The 20,995-nt window shown below is 40.5% G+C and overlaps 2 protein-coding genes across 8 annotated transcripts in view; one reads left to right on the top strand and one right to left on the bottom strand.

The window, feature by feature from the left end:
* Nucleotides 1–13,731, bottom strand: part of BBOF1 (basal body orientation factor 1) — a 47,168-nt gene extending 33,437 nt beyond the window's left edge. Inside the window, exons 1-4 of one of the 2 annotated variants that reach the window (XM_064292737.1) lie at nt 13,561–13,731; nt 10,122–10,350; nt 5,939–6,004; nt 3,551–3,694 (exon numbers count right to left, since the gene is read on the bottom strand). In XM_064292737.1, coding sequence (XP_064148807.1) covers nt 3,551–3,694; nt 5,939–6,004; nt 10,122–10,350; nt 13,561–13,613 — 492 coding nt within the window. In that variant the 5' untranslated portion in view covers nt 13,614–13,731. Of the gene's footprint in view, nt 1–3,550; nt 3,695–5,938; nt 6,005–10,121; nt 13,200–13,560 lie in introns of both variants that reach the window. The other variant, XM_064292738.1, reaches the window with a different exon arrangement.
* Nucleotides 13,732–13,970: 239 nt separating this feature from the next.
* ENTPD5 (ectonucleoside triphosphate diphosphohydrolase 5 (inactive)) overlaps nt 13,971–20,995 on the top strand; it is a 53,283-nt gene continuing 46,258 nt past the window's right edge. For 2 of the 6 annotated variants that reach the window (XM_064292732.1, XM_064292729.1), the window contains exon 1: nt 14,215–16,128. Coding sequence is in view for 1 of the 6 variants with exons in the window: in XM_003408762.4 (XP_003408810.2) it covers nt 16,120–16,128 (9 nt within the window). In the remaining 5 variants the exon portion in view is untranslated. Of the gene's footprint in view, nt 14,025–14,214; nt 16,133–20,995 lie in introns of those variants that run through there. The other 4 variants (XM_064292730.1, XM_003408762.4, XM_064292731.1 and 1 more) reach the window with 4 other exon arrangements.

The raw sequence follows: 20,995 nt of genomic DNA, 5'->3' as shown, positions 1-20,995 counted from the left end.
TATTATTATTTTAAGCCACTAGGTTTTGGGCTAATTTGTTACACAGCAGAAGAAACAGAGGGAGCGAGATTTGAAGTACTGGACAAAGATTCAGGACACCAGGCTTCTGCTACCAGCTCTATAGCTTACTCTCTAAGTCACTTAACATCTTTGTGTCTCAGTTTCCCTCATCTGTTGAATAGTTCCTAAAGGATCTGTAGAACAGTTTTCCTAAAGGAAAAATAGGCCCTAAAGTTTCTTCCAGCTCTAAGATTCTATGAATTGCATGAAAGGTTTTAGATGGTTACTTTGGACCACTCATTGAACAAGTTTTATTATTAAATACTAGTCTAGGAACCAGTAAAGAGTGACAAACATATACACAAGTAGAAGATTTGGCTCCTCTTATTTTCCTTAGCTTACCAAGTTTAACACAAACATAAAATAACTAGAGAAAAGTTATGTAACTACTATTTTAAGGACCTTAAAGGGTTTGAAACTCACAAAAGGAGTTCCTCAGAGTATAGCGCTAGAGAAATTTAGAATAATTTTAAAGCAACAGCTGTAACAACAGTTGTAAAGAAACAAATAAGCAAGTTCATGAACAAAGGCAGCCTCATGGGAAGGTTTTGGGATAACTGCTCAATTATGATACCCGTTAACCATTGCTGTCAAGTCAATTCCAACTTATAGCGACCCTACAGGACAGGGTAGAACTGCCCCATAGGATTTCCAAGGCTGTAATCTTTACAGAAGCAGACTGTCACATCTTTCTCCCACAGAGCTGCTGGTGGGTTCAAACTGCTAACCTTTTGGTTAGGAGGCAAGCGCTTAACCATTGCACCACCAGGGCTCCTTCTCAGTTTTGATGGGAAAGGTTAAAACATAATCTTTCAAATCTAAGAAAATGTCTTCCCACTCCCCACTTGCCTGAAGTGTGCCAATTAATTTCTTTCGAGTTTTTAAGAGTATTTTATTAAGGTTTTTTTTAAAGCTTATATAATCATAACAATAGCTAAAACATGGACAACTACAACACTAGGACTCTTTTGAGGGATTGTTGTTATTGTAATTATGTGCCGTCAAGTCGGTTCCAACCCATAGCGACCCTGTAGGGCAAGGCAGAACTGCCCCATAGGGTTTCCAAGGAGCAGCTGGTGGATTCGAACTGCTGACCTTTTGGTTAGCAGCCAAGCCGTTAATCACTGCTCCACCAGGGCTCCCCTTACAAGGAATTAGTAGGAGCCAATGTGTTAAGTGCTACGGCTGCTAACCAAAAGGTCGGCAGTTCGAATCCACCAGGCGTTCCTTGGAAACTCTATAGGGCAGTTCTACTCTGTTCTATAGGGTTGCTAATAGTCGGCAATGACTCAACGGCAATGGGTTTGGTTTTTCTGGTTTAATGTGCCAAGTATTTTACATGCGCTTTGTTATTTAATCCACACAACACCTCTAAGAGGAGGCAGGTGAGTCGGTTCCAACTCATAGCAACCCTATGTAAACAGAACAAAACACTCCCTGGTCCTGCGCCATCCTCACAATCATTGTTATGCTTGAGCCCATTGCTGCAGCTGCTGTGTCAATCTATCTCGTTGAGGGTCTTCCTCTTTTTCGCTGACCCTCTACTTTAAAAAGCATGACATCCTTCTCTAGGGATCGATCCTTCCGGATAATGTCCACAGTATGTGGGATGTAGTCTCACCATCCTTGCTTCTAAGGAATATTCTGGTTGTACTTCTCCCAAGACAGATTTGTTCGTTCTTTTGGCAGTCCATGGTATATTCAATATTCTTTGCCAGCTCCACAATTCAAAGTTATCAATTCTTCTTTGGTCTTCCTTATTCATCATCCAGCCATATTTTACAAATGAGGAATCTGAGACTCAGAGAGGTTAACTCCTGATGCCAGGAGTTTTGCTAGCAGGTTGTTAAAGCATTGGTAGCTGGAAAATTGGCCACAATAAAGTACCTACACCACAAAAATCAGCAAATGATACAAATCAGGACTTCTTTTTTTTTGGAGAGTTGTACATTACTGTTAATATAATTCCCACATGTACTATTTTAATTACTTTACATATATTAACTCATTCAATACTTACAACAATCCTATGAGACAGTAACTGCTATTATCCTCATTTTACAGATGAGAAAATAAGGCATAGAAAGGTTAAGTAACTTGCTGAAAGTCACACAGGGGATTTCGGCTACTTGTGCCTGGCACTGTGCCATTTATTGAATTATCACTGATGCAATAAAACTATATTCTGAGCTGAGGGAATGAAAAGTAAGGGAAAGAGCATAGCAAGGTCAAAATAACTTTCTGAAAGTAACTCAGTGTTCCTCACCCCACTCACCCCTACCCATAGAGCCCTTTAGAATTTTCTAAAATTATCATTCGTCAGTCTAAACATATTTTCTTTTAGGACTTTGCTCCTTCACCCTGATATTTTCCAAGAATTATAGTTTATGTCTTACTGAAGCTAATCCAAAGGTCTAGCTGTTGATAAATGTGGGAGAGTGTGTTAGCTGAGATTTAGTGAATTCACTAAGAAAATAATGCTTAGAGAAAGAAACGTCTAACAGTAAAGATTATTTCTTTAATCATAAAGGGAAAATCCATTTTTAAAAATATTTTATTGTACTTTAGATGAAGGTTTACAGAACTAGCTTCTCATTAAACAATTAGTACACATATTGTTCTATGACATTGGTTACGAATCCCACGACATGTCAACACTCTCCCTTCTCGACCTTGGGTTCCCTATTACCAGCTTTCCTGTCCTCTCCTGCCTTCTAGTTCTTGCCCCTGGGCTGGTGTGCCCCTTTGGTCTCATTTTATTTTATGGGCCTGTCTAATCTTTGGCTGAAGAGTAAACCTCAGGAGTGACGTTATTGAGCTAAAAGGGTGTCCGGGGGCCATACTCTTGGGGTTTGTCCAGTCTCTGTCAGGCCAGTTAAGTCTGGTCTTCTTCCGTGAGTTAGAAATTTTGCTCTACATTTTTCTCCAGCTCTGTCTGGGACCCTCTATTGTGATCCCTGTCAGAGCAGTCAGTGGTGGTAGCTGCGCACCATCTAGTTGTGCTAGACTCAGACTGGTGGAGGCTGTGGTAGTTGAGGTCCATTAGTCTTTGCAGACTAATGTTTCCCCTGTGCCATTGGTTTTCTTCATTCTCCCGTGTTCCAGATGGGGTAAGCCCGGTGGAGTGTCTTAGATGGCCACTCACAAGCATTCAAGACCCCAGACGCTACTCACCAAAGTGGAATGTAGAACATTTTCTTTATAAATTGTGTTATGCGAATTAAGCTAGATGTTCCCAAGACCATGGTCCCCACAGCCCTCAGCCCAGCAATTTGGTCCCTCAAGGAGTTTGGAACCTATGGAGCTTCCTTATAACTGTCAAAGTCTTTTGCATCTAGTCCTAAAATGATGCGTCTTCCCCTTCTTCCCTCAAATAATCTCTAAAATGTCAAAGGGTGCTCTTTGCTGCCTCACAGAAGTAAATGTGAAGGTTTTTGCAAATGTAGGTAGTTAATTCTAATCTCCTTTTTTTAAAAAGAAAGAAACTTACATCATCTAATTCTTTCTCCACTTGGATTTTTCTCTTCTGGAATTGTCTTATTGTTTTCAGTTCCGTCTGAATCATGCCAATTTCTTTGGCTTTTTGATGGAACTGTCCCTCCAGCTCACTTATTTGCACAGTGTACTTTTGTTCCTATATATGAAAAACAGATAATGAGTTAGGAAAGAGAACAGAATTTCCACAGAATCATGTTTCATTTGAAGTCTAGACCCAGGAAGACCTCAAACCAAAAAAAAGAGGTATTTTTTTCTTAATAAATTATTTTTCTTATTGTAAAGGTAATACAAACCTGCTAGAGAAAAGCTTAGAAAAATACAAAAAATAAATTTAAAACCACCTATAACTTAATCACCCAAAGACAACCACTATTAACATTTGGCATATCTTTTTTTAAATATATATATATATTTTTTTTTCTAAAATAAAACTGAAATCATAATATAAAACACAGTTCTTTTATATCACTGTCCTAGAATTATGACCACCTCTAAAAAAAAATTTTTTTTTTTTCCTACCTGTTTTTTTTTTTTGTAGAGGAAACCGGTAAACATAGTAGCCAGGCACATGTTGCCCACCAAGACCCAAAAACCAAACCTACTGCCATTGAGTTGATTCCAACTCACAGTGAGCCAAAAGAACAGAGCAGAACTGCCCCATAGAGTTTCCAAGGCTGTAACCCTTACACGGAAGCAGGCTGCCACATCTTTCTCCTATGGCACGGCTGGTGGGTTCGAACCATCAACCTTTTGGTTGGCAGCCAGGTACTTAACCTTCGTGCTGCCCATACACCTGCAAAAAGGATTCTATTATTAAAGAAGGACAACATTGAGTAGGTAACTGATAGTCTCTGTCACATGCCAAATTGTTTTCCAAAGTAGTTAGCACTTCTGCCAATATATACTCCCACCAGCAGTGTTTAAGAGCTGCTTTTTCACATTCTTGTCAACACTTGGTATTGTCAGACTTTTACATTTACAATTTGGTGCTATAAAGTAGAATTTCACAAGGTCTCTAACTTGTATCACTTTTATTGCTAATGAAGTTGAAGATCTTTTCATATTTAACAGACCAAATCCTACCATTTAAGTCTTTTGTTTGTTTTGCGTATTTTTTGAAATTAAATTTGTAGTAGTTGTTACTTTCTCAATTCTAATCTCTTCTTAATTATATACATAGCTTGTATCTTCCTTTAATTGTGGATTTATCTTTTAACTTTATGGTGTTTTTCAACAAACACCATATTTAATTTGAATATAATCAAATTTATCAGTCTTTTCATTTATGGTTTGTGTGTTGTGTAAGGTATTTAAGAAAGTCTTCCTTATCTCTAAATCATAAAGATATTCCCTGATGTTTTCTTTAAAGTTGTAAAATTTTGCTTTTCTAATTAAATCTTAAATCTATCTGGTACTGATTATTGTCTACAGTGTGAGTTAAGACCTCATTTAATTTTTTTCTTATATGGAAAACCAGTGATCCCAGTATCACTTAGAAAATCCTTTCCCACTGAATTGCAACACACCTGTACCATATATCAAGATTTTTTACATGCTGGGTATCTTCCAGACTTTATTCTATTATTCTATTTGTCCATCCTTGTATCAATATCAAGTTATCTCAACTACCATTGAGCAAGTTCTCCTACCTTACTCTTCTTTTTCAGGAATAGGTTAACTTTCTTGGCCCACTGCTTTTCCATATTCAGAATCTGCTTATAAAGCTAAACACACACACACACACACACACACACCTCTACTGAGATTCTGACTGAGATCGTATTGCATCTATAGATCAGATGGGAAGATAACATCTTTAAGATGCTGGGTTTTCCTTGTTTTGTTTCTGATTTTAAAGAGAATGTTTTTTAATTTTTCACCATTAAGTTTGCTACATGTAACATTTTTCTAAATGTACTTTATCAGGCAAGGGTTCCTCTTTAAAACAATGTTAAGATCTTCTATTTTGCATGTTGAAGCTTTGTATTTTTTCTATATCCACTGATACGATCATATGGTTTTTCCCCTTTAATCTATTAATGTGGAAAACTATAGAAATTTTGATATTACAGTAACTTCATAATCCTGAGGTTAGCTTAATTTATACATATTTCCAGATTCTGATTGCTAATATTTTTTTAATACTTTTTACATCAATTATCTGGAAAATTAGTATATGACTAGAATGATCTGTTGTTTGAATATTTGATAGAATTTGTCCTTAAATTTGTCTAAGCTTGGTTTTTCTCGGTGGAAATATTTTGAAACAGTGGTTTAATTTATCTGTATTGAACTATTCAGAGAAGGTAAAAATCTGAAATCTTCTGGTAGATCCTGGTCTTCCAGTTTAATTAATCTTCTCTTTTCTTGATGAACTCACCAGTTTTTCCTTCTCCTCTTGGGCTTTTTCCTGTGTTTCAATCAATTGCTGTTTCAGTTTTTCAATCTGTAGAAGACAGAAACACAGAGTCAGGAAGGTAAAGAAATTGCTGTGTCCTACCTCTATTAAGTAGCCTAGTTTTCACATGGTATAAGGTTTTTACTGGTGTTGGAGAGGTGGAGGGAGGTGAGATGGGAAGAGAAGAGGGGACAGGAACTTCCCCACTACCTTAACATGTGATTGCCAGTTTCCAAAACTTAAGCTATCATTAGAATTACCTGAACAACTTCTTTTAAAGAAAGGCAAATGAGAATCAGGAAATACAAGTGATACTAATAAATGCAGATCAGTACGAATTGGTTGAGATAAATTTTAAAATCTACAGGCCACGAAGCTTTTATCTAATAAATTTTGAAAATGATTTGTATGACTGGCCTAAAATCTTACTTAAGAATAAGTAATACCTACTATTCGAAGAAGGAGCCCTGGTGGTACAATGGTTAAGCACTCAGCTGCTAACCAAAAGGTCGGCTATTCAAACCTAGCAGTAGCTCCCTAGGAGAAAAGACCTGTGATCTGCTCCTGTAAACATTACAACCTAAGAAACACCATGGGGCACTTCTACTCTGCCCTCTAGGGTCACCATGAGTCAGAATCAACTTGATGGCATATGACAACTATTCAAAGAGTAATTTAAAAAATGATAGTTGTTTGGGAAAGAAGGTAAAAAGTAAATAACATTAATGTACAACAATATATACTTTATTTAATAAAATAAAATTCACACAAATGTTCAGTTGTTTGATTTCTCTAATTTACTTTCAATATCACCTTGAACTTCCTTTTGATTCCTATTAACTTTTTTCAAAGCATCAGTACACTCACAAGTCATTCATTCATTCATGAAAAAAAATTTTAATGAGTGCCTACTACGTGCCAGGCTGTACTAGGTGCTGGGAATAGATATCACTGAAGGAAGAAAGGGCACCAATTATTGACTTTGGTGAGCTTTCATTCTAATCAGGAAAAGAGACAATAAACAAATACATAAATAAAATGCTTACAGTATAACAGTAGGTAATGAGTGTTACAGAGAATATAGACAAGGGAGGAGGTTAAAGAGTGCCGAGATGGAGTGGTTTTAATTTTAAACAGGGTAGTAAAAAAAAATCTCACCGAAAACGTGGCATTTGAAAAAAAATACGAATGATTCATGAATTTGCATGTCATTCTTACGTAAAAGTCATCACTTCAATATTAGTTTATATGTGTACTCAAGCAAACACACAAATAAACAATAAAAATGGAAGGACATATAAAATATGCTGAAGCCACTAGTAATCAGGAAAATACAAATTAAAACGATGATATCACAACCATAAGTTGCCAAAAACTATTAAGTATAATAACATCAAGTGCTGACAAAAATGTGAGCAAACAAGAACTCTAAAATATTGCTTGTGACAGTATAAATTGGTATAACCCCTGCGGAACTCAATTTAAAACTTTGTAAAGTTGAAGCTGTGCAAATCCCGTAACATAGCAATTTCACTTCCAGATGTCTAGAGAAACTGTCACACATGTATACAAGTAGACACACACAAGAATGTTCACTGAGGGTCTGTCTGTAATAATGAAAAAATGGGGTCTCACTGACCCACAGGAGAGTATGGATAAATGAATTTCAGTCTATTTACGTGATGGAATATTATAAAACAGATAAAAACAAAAAATAAATCATGCTCATTATAAATTTTTTTAAAAAAAATGAGTGAACCAAATTATGTGATTTTTGTGAATATATTACAAAAACATCATGTTAAATAAAAAAGAAAGTTGCAAAAGATATGTATAATATGATACTCCTTATATAAATTTTAAAACAAGGCTATAGGATGTATTGTTTATGGATACATGCTTAAATAATAAAAGTACAAAAACATACGTGGGAAGGATACATGCCATCCTTGGAATGGTGGAAATTTCTCTGGGTCTCCACAGCCCTCATAGAGGCAGGTTGGAAAGAGAAGAATTTAAGAGTTACACTTGAACTGGATGAATGGACACAGGGAACCCAAGGTGGAAAGGGGAAGAATGCTGACACATTGCAGGGGCTGGAACTAATGTCACAAAACAATTTGTGTATACATTTTGAATGAGAAACTAATTTGTACTGTAAGCTTTCACCTAAAGCACAATTTTAAAAAAGGCCAAATTCATAATAAAAAATGTTTTTTAAAAATTGACATAGAAAGCATTTTCATCAATTGGCATAACATAGTATATATAAAGAAAACGTTCTACATCTGACTGCAGTAGTAATGTCTGGGACCTTAAATGCCTGCGAGTGGCCATCTAAATAAAATACATCTACTGGTCCCATCCCACCTGAAGCAAAGGAGAATGAAGAAAACCAAAGACACAAGGGAAAAGATTAGTCCAAAGGACTAACGGACCACAACTACCACAGCCTCCACCAGACTGAGTCCACCAGCTAGATGGTGCCCAGCTACTACCACCAACTACTCTGGCAGAGATCACAATAGAGGGTCCCAGGCAGAGCTGAAAAAAAAAAGTAAAACAAAATTCAAATATACACACACACATAAAAAAGACCAGGCTTGCTGGTCTGACAGGACTACAGAAACCCCGCAAATATGGCCCCGACACTTCAGACAAAGATTAGACAGGTCTATTTTTTTTATAGTGTAAGCAACAACACACATGAGGAATGTGCTTCGTAGTTCAATCATGTATACAAGACTAAATGGGCACACCAGCCCAAAAGCAAAGACGAGAAGGCAGGAAGTAACAGAAAAACGGGACGAATGGAAAGAGGGAACCAGGGGTGGAGAAGGGGAAAGTGTTGACACATTGCAGGGTTAGCAACCGGCGTCACAATTTGTGCATTAATTGTTTAATGGGCAATAATTTGCTCTGTAAACCTTCACCTAAAGCACAATTCAAAAAAAAATCATTTTTAATAAACAGAACCGAGGGGGGATAGGAGTAAGCAGGGGTGGAGGGGGAGTAACACTTGAACTCTACTGTACCACCCGCTAGCTGTGTGACTTTAGGCAAATTACCTATCTTTCTGAGAGTCAATTTCTTTCTCTGAAAAATGAGGATAACAACCTTGAAAACATCATGCTGAGTGAAATATCAGTCACAAAAGGACAAATACTGTATGATCTCATTTATATGAAATAAGTACATAGAAACCAAAGATTATTAGTAGATAGGAGGGAGGGAGAGAGGGAGGATTTTGTTTAGGGGGCATTGAGTTTATGTTAATGGTGGTGGAATGATTTGTTTGTACAACTTAAAGAATATAATCAGTGTCACTGAATTACACATGCAGAAATTGTTGAGTTGGCATGTTTTGTTACGTATATTTTCACAATAAAATATAAGAATAACAATACTGCAGCTACATGGGGTTATTAAAAGGATTAAATGAGGTAACAGATAAAACAAACAAACAAAAAAAAAACAGTTGCCATCAAGTAGGTCCTGACTCATAGTGACCCTATAGGACAGAGTAGAACTGTCCCATAGGGTTTCCAAGGAACGCCTGGTGGATTCAAAACACCAACCTTTTGGTTATTAGCTGCAGCTCTTAACCACTACACTACCAGGGTTTCCAAAAGAGGTAAAGCACCTAGCAAAGTGCCTGGCACAAAATAGGAGCTCCAAAATATTACTTCCTTTCCCTTATTCATCCAGATCGAAATGATACTTCATTCTGAACACTAAATGAGATACAATAAGATAAATTTAAGATTCCACGAACCAAAAAAAGAGATTCATCTTGTTGGGTTCATAACGTGATTACAGATTATCAGTGAATTGCTTCACAAATCATTAAAATGGGGTATTCATCAATATTGAATAATATATAGGTCATAAACCATGCTTTTGTCCTTAAAGTGGATCATAGTGTTCCTTTTGACCATCAATCTCCTATTTTTTCAGACAAGAAAACACAGGTCAAAAACTGAAAATAAGAGAGAGCCAATATCAGTAAAGCCATTCTGAAATAGCATCCTGTTTAAGGAGAGTTAAAGTCAACCGAAATGTCTCGTATGATGAGATTTCAAAGAATTAAAATCTTTGAAATATATGACCACACCAGTATAACCATAGAGGTAGCTGAGACTCAGGAGGCTTTCTACCTACCTACCATATTATCTTTCTCCTGATCCTGTTTCTTCAGGTAATTTAGTACAGACATTGTGTCTTTCTCCATTCTATACTGCTGCCTCTTTAGGTCCTCATTACTTTTTGCCAATCTCCGGGAAGTATCACGATATTCAATCCTGGAGAGTTCTGTGACTTCCAACCTGGCCTCCCAAAGGGCTGCATTGGCCTTGGCTCTGTCCACCACAGATTCATCTGGTTTTATTGCCTTCCTACACGGAAAGATGACATTTACAGTACATAATTATTTCTTTACTATAGTAGAATTACATCTCTCTTTGTTTTGCTTGGCATTACCGGGTATACAATGCCTGGCAAATGTTGATTGAATGATCAATATACACTTATGAACTGGTATATGTTCCGATGTGTATATCCTCAACAACAAAAATTATATACACATACAAAGAAATACATATTTACTTGTATTCACAAAGGGAATTAAGCAGGTACCTCTTCCTAGAAGAGAGGAGTTTTAGAGCGTAACCATAAAGGACTACAAAAACAAAGAGGAAAGGCATGAGAAGTCAAAATCATTCCATAAAGCTTTCACATCTTTTCATGTACTTGATTTTTCCTTTTTTTTTTTTTTTTAATTCTCCCATATCTGAACTGTTTATTCTATTTCCACTCAGTCCTAGACCTTGGTTGACCCCACTATCTCCATTATCTTCTGTGCCCCTTCTACATGAGGTACATTCACAGTGTAACTGTAAATTCACAGTTCTGTAATCTCCCACCCACCCCACCCTCCAGTTTTATTTCTTGTTTTGGTTGGGGGAGATTAGCTAGGCCTTGGACAAAAGATCAAGTCATTAAGGAAAGCACCTGAAATGCTTTATTGGCTATTGCTACAATGCACCAGGCTTTAAGGATGGTTGAGAAACATACCATAATTACGGGGGCAGGGGGATACTTAAAGGATGGATTCAAATATTAAAGTGATAAAAGGGGGGATACTTCCAAATATAGGATTTATTGAACGAGCACTAACAAAATACAATTCCTTATATATGGTAGGCATTAGATATATAGACAGTAAATATTTGAAAGGCTTCTGTATTGAAGTCTAAATATTCTCACACATATGTGTGTGTACCTTTCTCTACTGTCACTCTCCATCCCCTCAACTGGTTCTTTCTCAATTCCTTTCTAGTCCCATTCTCACCTTTTGTTTCCTTCAAATGGTCAGCCCCACCCCCAACCCCTTTTTTTTTCTGTATTGAAGTCTAAATATTCTCACACATATGTGTGTGTACCTTTCTCTACTGTCACCCTCCATCCCCTCAACTGGTTCTTTCTCAATTCCTTTCTAGTCCCATTCTCACCTTTTGTTTCCTTCAAATGGTCAGCCCCACCCCCAACCCCTCAGCCTGTTGTAGCTGTTGACTTTACCATTTCAGCAGGACTAGTGATTTTTTTTTTTTTTTTTAGTGATAGGCTGCCTTGCTACAATCATCCAGTTGTTCCCTGGACATATCAGGTCTAAGCTGCTCAAAGTAGATGATGCCAACAAATCAGATACTCCTTATAGGAGGACCACTAATACTATCTGTAGGCAAAAAGCAGAGTTTCCCAAACGATGGGTCATGGAAAATCTGAGGAATAAGAGGCCTGTTATCTCAACGTTCCTCAGCTTACAGTAGACACATGGTCAAAAATAGAAAACATATGCTAGTGAGCTCCAGGAATGAGATAAGCCCTTGGCACTTGAAAAAAAATGCTAGACTAACTATGCAGTTATATAAGAAAACATACTAAAGTACTTATATTAATTCCTGGGGCGGGGGAGCTGCAAGAAAATATGTACAGTGTGCTACCATTTTATAAAGAAAAAAAAGAATACCCCAAAATGATAACAGTGGTTGTCTCTGGATGATGGGATTACTGGGGATTTTTTATTTCTCCTTTGGGACTTTGCATGTTTTCTGTGTTGAGCATGTATTACTCTTTTAAACAAGTTACTTCATAAACATTACAGGTTGTAAGGATTCCCCTGTGGTCCCATACATGGTGTTGCTGAACAACATGACTCCACTGTGTCTAGGAAACCACCAGGGTCACCCAAGAGGGCTAGTGACAACTTAACCCGTTCCCGTTGCCACAGAGTCCCATTCCGACCTAGCTGACTCAATTCTAAGATAGCAAGGGGTTGGTGCTAGAGCATTACCCACTTCAAGTGTTCTGATCAGTTTGGGGAAATCTCAACAATTACTCAATTTGGGCAAATTCTTTAGGTTCACCCTCGAACCTAAAATGATCCCTGAAAAAGCTCAAGGAACTACAAGTACCCAGAGGTCCTCTAGATGTTCAAGATCCTCTCAAATTTATAGCAGAGATATCTCAGGCTAGGGCAAGACAGAATGAATCCAGACCACAGTCTCTGTGGAGGAAAGAAAACATCCAAGTTGACATACACACACAAGACACTTTTGTTTATTCTTCACATATAACTACCTGCTATGTTCTGGGCTCTCTGCTATGTGTGCTGGAGACACAGTGAATAATGCTTAGTGTCTATTCTAGAAAAGCTTATAGTCTAGAGCAGGGTTTCTCATCCCTGGCACTACTGATAATTCTTTGGTGGGGGGGGGGGGATGTTCTGTGCACTGTAGGATGTTTAACACGTTTAACAGCACCCTTGGCCTCTACGCACTAGCTGCCAGTAGCACACACACCCAGACATGACAACTAAAACTGTCTCTGGTCATTGCCAAATGTCTCCTGGGAGCGAAAATCACCGCAGTTGAGAACGACCGGCATAGAGCAGGGCTGCCAATAGCACTTTTTGTGATGATGGAAATGTTCTGTATCAGCACTGCCCAAATTCGGTCGCCACTATCACATGTGCCTGTCGAGCACTTGAAATATGGCCAGCACGCTGAGGAAATAAATTTTTAATTTTAATTACTGTAACAGCCACAGATGGCTCTGGCTGCTCTACAGCACAGGGCTAGAGGACCTCCAATACCCCAAGAAATGTTATCTTGATCTTCACTTCCAGCGTGAGAATTAGCCCTTCTTCTTCATCCCCAGTTCTTTGTTTCTCCACTCACATCCACTAAACAAAAAATAAAAAATAGCACCTATTATTTCATTCTGTCCTGTGTTACCACTATTCTTCGGGAACTTATCTGCCTCCACCATTAGAGCATTACACGTAGGCCAAGGGTTGTGTCTAAATTACCTCAGGGCCCCAAACTGGAACACTCGAGTGTTGCAGTTGACAACAGCAATGCGATTTGGCACGTATTTTGGGAATTTCTGAGCAATGGAAAATGTCCTTCTCAAAGACAGCGAGAGCTAGAGGCGGCCCCCCGCCCCCGCCCGAGAAAGACGGCAGGAGGGCGTCGCCTGGCCAGCCCCCGCCTCCCCAGAGGATGGGCGCAGGAAGAGGGGCCTCCATGGTGGCGGCTGCTTACTTCTTGTCTTTGCCCTTGCCCTTGCCTTGCCTTTTCTTTCCCTTCAACGGCATTTTGGCTTCTCCAGGCGCCCCGCTGTCACCGCTCCGCGGCCTCCTAGGCCCGGCTCCGTCTCTAAGGAAACCAGGACGCCGGGCGGGTGACGGTCCCGCTCAGACCGTTGCCAGCGCGGGGAGGGCGCACGCGCACTTGACGTGGCTCCGCCGCCGCGCGGCCCGGGCTCCGCGAGGGGGCGGGGCGGAGGTCGCGCCGAGGGGGGCGGGGCGGAGGTCGCGCCGGGGGGCGGGGCGGAGGCGCCTAGTGGGGCGGGGCGGAGGTCGCGCCGAGGGGGCGGGGCGGAGGTCGCGCCGAGTGGGGCGGGGCGGAGGTCGCGCCGAGGGGGCGGGGCGGAGGTCGCGCCGAGGGGGCGGGGCGGAGGTCGCGCCGGGGGCGGCGGGCGGCCGCGCCGGAGTGGCGCGAGCGCGGTGAGTGTGACAGCGGGAGCTCATGAGACTGCTCCAGGGCGGGGCTGAGCTAGCGGCCCGACGGTCCGAGGGCGGTCGGGCGGATAGGCGGGAGCGGACCAGCACCCGGCGGCGGCGGCGGCGACGGCAGCTTCGGCGTCCCGCGGACTGGGTGTCTCGGGGGTCGCGACAGCCGAGGCGCTCTCGCCTCAGGGACACTTGGCTCCCAGCGGTCCGCCCGGCGCGCGCGTCCTCTCTTGGCTCCACGCCGCAGCCAGCGTGGCCGCGCTGGCTTATGCTCGCCCTTGCTCTGCCTCAGCCGCGCACGGCGGGTGCTGCCCCGACTCTTGGTTTCCTTCTCCCTTCCCTGGCTTCCAACTCTTGCTAATTTTTAAGGGATGGCGCATCCTGCACACTTCCCAGACCAAAATTTTTTTCTTGAGGCGGTTGACTTCTTTCCGAGAGCGGTGGTTGGCTGTGAAGGTGCCAGACTCCGAAGGGCATCGCTCACTGGCGTCCAGAAGCCGGGGCTCCCACGGTCCAGGAGCTGGCCGAGAAGGGATGCCCGCTGCAGCGGGGCAGAAGGAGGCCTCACAGGCGTGGGCAGGTCTTCGACCCCATTCTGTCCTTCGTGACCGACACTGGCCGCCCAGGACCGGTCCCGGGTTTTTATTTGTTGATGACTTAGACTGGGCAGTGTTCCGTCCTGTTGGACATGGGGTCGCCATGAGTCAGAACAGACTTGAAGGCACCTAGCAACAACTACATAATGCGTGCTCAACACCTTTTTCTGGAAGTTGTGTAAAGTTGAAAGCTATTGCCTTATTTTGCCTGAGCACACCTCTGAAAAGGAATATATTAAAAAGTATTGCTGTCATATTTCAGTGGCGGAGCTCTGTGATTATGCTTTCATTCAGTGACACTCTGAGTCATTATGGTATTCTGGCTGCCAAGGTCGTAGAATCCTTATGTGACGTGTGGTTGAATTAAGCTCCCGTGCTGCTGTTACCCACTGTTTCAAAATAAATTTGAAATTTTCTTTAAACTTCATTATAGATCCTCTCCACTTCTCTAAGGGAGAACTTAATCCCTACACCCATTCCAGAGCTGTTTGACCTCTGTGCTGTCCCCCCTCTCTTTTTTTTTTTTTTAACCCTGGCTTATATGGTTGCCAATTCTGTAGTTAGTGGAATCATACTGACTTATTAATGAACCCTGCAGATTATCTCTTAGACATACTGCCTGCTACCATGACCGTAGCTTATTCTGACTGTATTTCTATTTGTATGTCACACTCCAGTGGGTCCATGAATGGAATCACCATACACTGAAGGGGTTACCTTTGATAGGGAATCTATAAAGTTAATGATTAATTTTGTTTTTCTAAAATTCTGAAAATACTCCCCATATACCTTGGAGAAAAGAGAGAGTAAGGCATCTTCTGCCGCAGGAATTCATTCTAAAATTTGGTTGCTAAACTTTATAATATGAAAGTCAGTCCAAGAATCAGAAAAACTTGAACATAGGCCTACAGACTCATCTATAAACATAAAAATTTGACTGTAACAAGATTATTTCTTAATATATGGATAACACTTTGGTTGCATATATTTCATAGTTGTTTTATTGTATCACATAACATGTCTTTATTGACTATGTTTAATTTTGTAGATAAAACTGCTGTGGTATGAGTATGGCTAAGAGAAATGCCCAGATCATACTGTGGTAGAAATGATTTTAGAATCTGTGGTGTTTGGAATCTCCACATTCTGTACCAAAGAACTGGATGTTATTATTCAGTCATCTGTTGGTGAGAAAAAACTTATGGCACAGAATAGGAAGTTGCTATTTAGCAGTTCATTTGGTAGCATTTCCTTCCCTAATTTCTGATAGGTAGTTTTACTATGAAATTTCAGGGATTATGTAGCTGAATAAATTTGTTTTGTTTCATTGCTTAGAATACTAGTGATTTTTAAACTTTCTGGAATAAGTCACATAGTATTCTGTTGACTTGGCTCTGTAATTCTTTTTCTGCCCATTTTGTGTAGTCCCTGGTCAAAAGAGAAATGTGGATGAAAGAGTTTCTTCGCCGAATCCTCGTGCAAACAAGATCATTATGATCCTGGTAGGTAAGCCAAGCGTCTGGTTGTAAGGTAACACCTCTGTCAGCTGAAAGCTCTAAATGTACTTATGGGTTTATTTTTCTGAATTGGATTCTCTGTTTTTTTTTTTTTTGCCAAATGATGATAATTTTTCTCTTGTCCCATTGATTTTAGTAGCATTCAGTGTGGAGTTGTTCTGTTACCTGTTGGCACTTTATTTGCAAAATATCCCACTTTTATTAGTTGTTCATCTTGTTAAAGCTATGAGCACTGGACTAGAAGTCAGTGTTGTAAGGAAAAATGTATACCCGATTTTCAGGGCCACTTCTCTGCACTTTCATGTCACGGATCTATCAAATGTTCATTCATTTAAGGAATGTTTGGTGGGCTCCATCTGTACACCAGGATCTCTAGTATCTGATAACTTAAAGGTTACAGTCAGGGACAAGACAAGGACCCTGCCCTCAAATTGCTTGCAGTCGGGTATATAAGGCTCTGACCTGGACGTTGACCTCCACGACGGTACAACTTCATTGGCATCTATACACAAACACTTAATAAACAATATCAGGGAGTGGTGATAAGAGGGAGATGTCATAGAGCCCAAGTGCTACAGGAAGTGCTTTGAGATACTGACATAGGCGCAGTTTACAGAAAGAGGTGGGCTGAAAGGAAGGGAAAAGGATTTTTGGGAAGATAGAACAGTGTGCACAAAATTCGGAGTGTGCTTAAGAGGCAAGGAGTAGTTTAACTAGAGCCAAGTGTGGTCCATAGACTAGCAGCATCAGCATCATTTGGGAACTTACTAGAAACGCAAATTCTCAGACTCTACCAGAAACCTACTGAATCAAAAATTCTGATGGTGAGGTCCAACAATCTGTTTTAACAAGCCCACCAGGTGGTTTGGAAGCTTGCTGAAGTTTGAGAACCTCTGGACTAGAGTAGTGGGTTCTTGTGTGGAAGTAGTGGGCAAAAAACTCCGGAAAGGAATGTTGGGAAATCGCAGTAGAGCACAAGAATATCAGGCAAGGAATTTGTCTCTTATCCTGCAGACCAGAGTCACCAGCTTGTGGCTCAAGGGCTGGATTTGATCCATAGATGTGGCTTATTTGGCCTGCATAGTGGCGTTTTAAGTTTGTTTGTTTGTTTTTTAATGGAGTTAGTTGTCACCATTTTAAAACCAGCAGATTTTATATAGAAATCTGTGCTTTCTGCTTATCTTGAAAAATTAGAAGATATGGCAATACTGGGCCTACATTCCATCATGCAGCAATCGGTTGGATCAGCAGGCAGGTGCCCGTTCAGATGGGACAGGTGCTCTGCAGTTTACTGTAGTCCCCACTACTTCCTGTTGTTTTAAACACATCTTTACTTATGTTTCCTGCCTGGCCCTGTGGGTATTTGGTTTGTAACCTCTGTTGTGGACAGTGGGAAATTGATGAAAGTTTTAAGAAAGGGGGAGTGGTGACGATTTGTGTATTCATTAATTCATTCAGTGAACATTGATTAACTAAACATAAACTATATGCCAGTTTGTGCTCAGTAATTAGTGTGCAAAGATGAATGAGATACAGTCCCTGCTGTAATACAGTTTACAATGTAGTAGGAAAATGATGAAAACAGAATTTTTTTTTATTAACTTTTATTGAGCTTCAAGTGAACGTTTACAAATCAAGTCAGTCTGTCACATATAAGTTAATATACATCTTACTCCTTACTCCCACTTGCTCCCCCCCTAATGAGTCAGCCCTTCCAGTCTCTCCTTTCGTGAAAACTTTGGCAGCCTCCAACTCTCTCTATCCTCCCATCCCCGCTCCAGACAGGAGATGCCAACACAGTCTCAAGTGTCCACCTGATATAATTAGCTCACTCTTCATCAGCATCTCTCTCCTACCCACTGTCCAGTCCCTTTCATGTCTGATGAATTGTCTTCGGGGATGGTTCCTGTCCTGTGCCAACAGAAGGTTTGGGGACCATGACCACCGGGATTCCTCTAGTCTCTTCCAGACCATTAAGTATGGTCTTTTTATGAGAATTTGGGGTCTGCATCCCACTGATCTCCTGCTCCCTCAGGGGTTCTCTATTGTGCTCCCTGTGAGGGCAGTCATCGATTGTGGCCGGGCACCAACTAGTTCTTCTGGTCTCAGGATGATGTAGGTCTCTGGTTCATGTGGCCCTCTCTGTCTCTTGGGCTCTTAGTTGTCGTGTGACCTTGGTGTTCTTCATTCTCCTTTGCTCCAGGTGGGTTGAGACCAATTGATGCATCTTAGATGGCCGCTTGTTAGCTTTTAAGACCCCAGACGCCACATTTCAAAGTGGGATGCAGAATGTTTTCATAATAGAATTATTTTGCCAATTGACTTAGAAGTCCCCTTAAACCATGGTCCCCAAACCCCCGCCCTTGCTCTGCTGACCTTTGAAGTATTCAGTTTATCCCGGAAACTTCTTTGCTTTTGGTCCAGTCCAGTCCAGTTGAGCTGACCTTCCATGTATTGAGTGTTGTCCTTCCCTTCACCTAAAGCAGTTCTTTTCAGCTAATTAATCAGTAAAAAACCCTCTCCCACCCTCCCTCCCTCCCCGCCTCGTAACCGCAAAAGTATGTGTTCTTCTCAGTTTATACTATTTCTCAAGATCTTATAATAGTGCTCTTATACAATATTTGTCCTTTTGCCTCTGACTGATTTCACTCAGCATAATGCCTTCCAGGTTCCTCCATGTTATGAAATGTTTGACAGATTCGTCACTGTTCCTTACCAATGCGTAGTATTCCATTGTGTGAATATACCACAATTTATTTACCCATTCATCTGTAGATGGACACCTTGGTTGCTTCCAGCTTTTTGCTATTGTAAACAGAGCTGCAATAAACATGGGTGTGCATGCATCTGTTTGTGTGAAGGCTCTTACTTCTCTAGGGTATATTCCGAGGAGTGGGATTTCTGGGTTGTATGGTAGTTCTATTTTTAACTGTTTAAGATAACGCCAGATAGATTTCCAAAGTGTTTGTACCATTTTACATTCCCACCAGCAGTGTATAAGAGTTCCAATCTCTCCGCAGCCTCTCCAACATTTATTATTTTGTATTTTTTTGATTAATGCCAGCCCTGTTGGAGTGAGATGGAATCTCATCGTAGTTTTAACCTGCATTTCTCTAATGGCTAATGATTGAGAGCATTTTCTCATGTATCTGTTAGCTACCTGAATATCTTCTTTAGTGAAGTGTGTGTTCATATCCTTAGCCCACTTCTTGATTGGGTTGTTTGTCTTTTTGTGGTTGAGTTTTGACAGAATCAATGTAGATTTTAGAGATCAGGCGCTGGTCGGAGATGTCATAGCTGAAAATTCTTTCCCAGTCTGTAGGTGGTCTTTTTACTCTTTTGGTGAAGTCTTTAGATGAGCATAGGTGTTTGATTTTTAGGAAAACAGTATTTTAAGAAGACACTGGTGTATGGATTTGAGAATAGAAACTGGTGACTGGTAGGCTGAAGTAATAGGGTCTAAATTCAGATAGCAGCAATGAGAATAGGAAGAGGAAGAGATGGTAAAGATACTCCAAAGGGAGAATCACCAGAACTTGACAACAGATTGGAATAAAGAAGGCATGAGAGAAGAGAATTCAAAAGTGATGAAGAAGTTGAGTTGGATATTAGGAGATTTGTGGTACCACTAACAAAAACAGAAAATTAGGAAGAGAAGCTATTTAGTCCTCTCTGTGTATGTATTATAACTCCTGGGTAGTGCAAACAGTTAATACACTCGGATGCTAACCAAAAAGTTAGAGGTTTGAATCCACCCAGAGGCACCTTGAAAGAAAGGCCTGGCATTCTACTTCCAAAAACGCAGCAGTTTAAAACTCTGTTGTTGTTGCTGTTAGTGGTCATCAAGTTGATTCTGACTCTTGGCAACTTCTATCAAGCATAATTCTACCCCGACACACATGGGGTTGCCATGAGTCGGAATCAAGTTGAGGGCAACTCGTTTTGTTTTGTTTTTTTGTGTGTATGTGTCTGTGCCAAGAAATTTGGAAGATAACTACCTGGCCAACTGACTGGAAGAAATCCCTGTTTGTACCCATTCCAAAGAAAGGTAATCCAACAGAACGAGGAAATGATCGAAAAATAATAATTAATATCACACACAAGTAAAATTTTGCTGAAGATCATTCAAAAGCTGCTGCAGCAGTACATCAGCAGGGAACTGCCAGAAATTCAAGCCAAATTCAGAAAAGGACATGGAATTGGGGATATCATTGCTGATGTCGGATGGATCTTGACTGAAAGCAGAGAATACCAGAAAGATGTTTACGTCTGTTTTATTAACTATGCAAAAGCATTCGAGTGTGTGGATCATAACAAATTATGGCTAACACTGTGAAGTGTGGGAATTCCAGAACACTTAATTGTGCTCATGAGGAAGCTGTGCATAGATAAGAGGCACTTGTTCAAACAGAACAAGGGAATAATACTGTGTGGTTTAAAGTCAAGAAAGGTGTGCATCAGGGTTGTATCCTTTCACCATACTTATTCAACCTGTATGCTGAGCAAATAATCCAAAAAGCTGAACTATATAAAGAAGAATGTGGCTTCAGGACTGGGGGAAGACTTATTAACAACCTGCAATATGCAGATGACACAACCTTGTTTGCTGAAAGTGAAGAGGACTTGAAGCATTTACTGATGAAGATTAAAGACCACACCCATCAATATGGATTACACCTCGACATAAAGAAAACAGAAATCCTCACAACTGGACCAATAAGCAACATCATGATAAAGAAAAGATTGACGTTGTCAAGGGTTTCATTTTACTTGGATCCACGGTCAAAGCCTATGGAAGCAGCAGTCAAGAAATCAAATGACACATTACATTGGGAAGATCTGCTGCAAAAGA

Source organism: Loxodonta africana, chromosome 10 (assembly GCF_030014295.1).
Source record: "Loxodonta africana isolate mLoxAfr1 chromosome 10, mLoxAfr1.hap2, whole genome shotgun sequence".
Taxonomy (NCBI): Eukaryota; Metazoa; Chordata; class Mammalia; order Proboscidea; family Elephantidae; genus Loxodonta; species Loxodonta africana.
The sequence above is the reverse complement of the archived record's forward strand: the minus strand, read 5'-3'. Positions and strand labels throughout refer to the sequence as shown.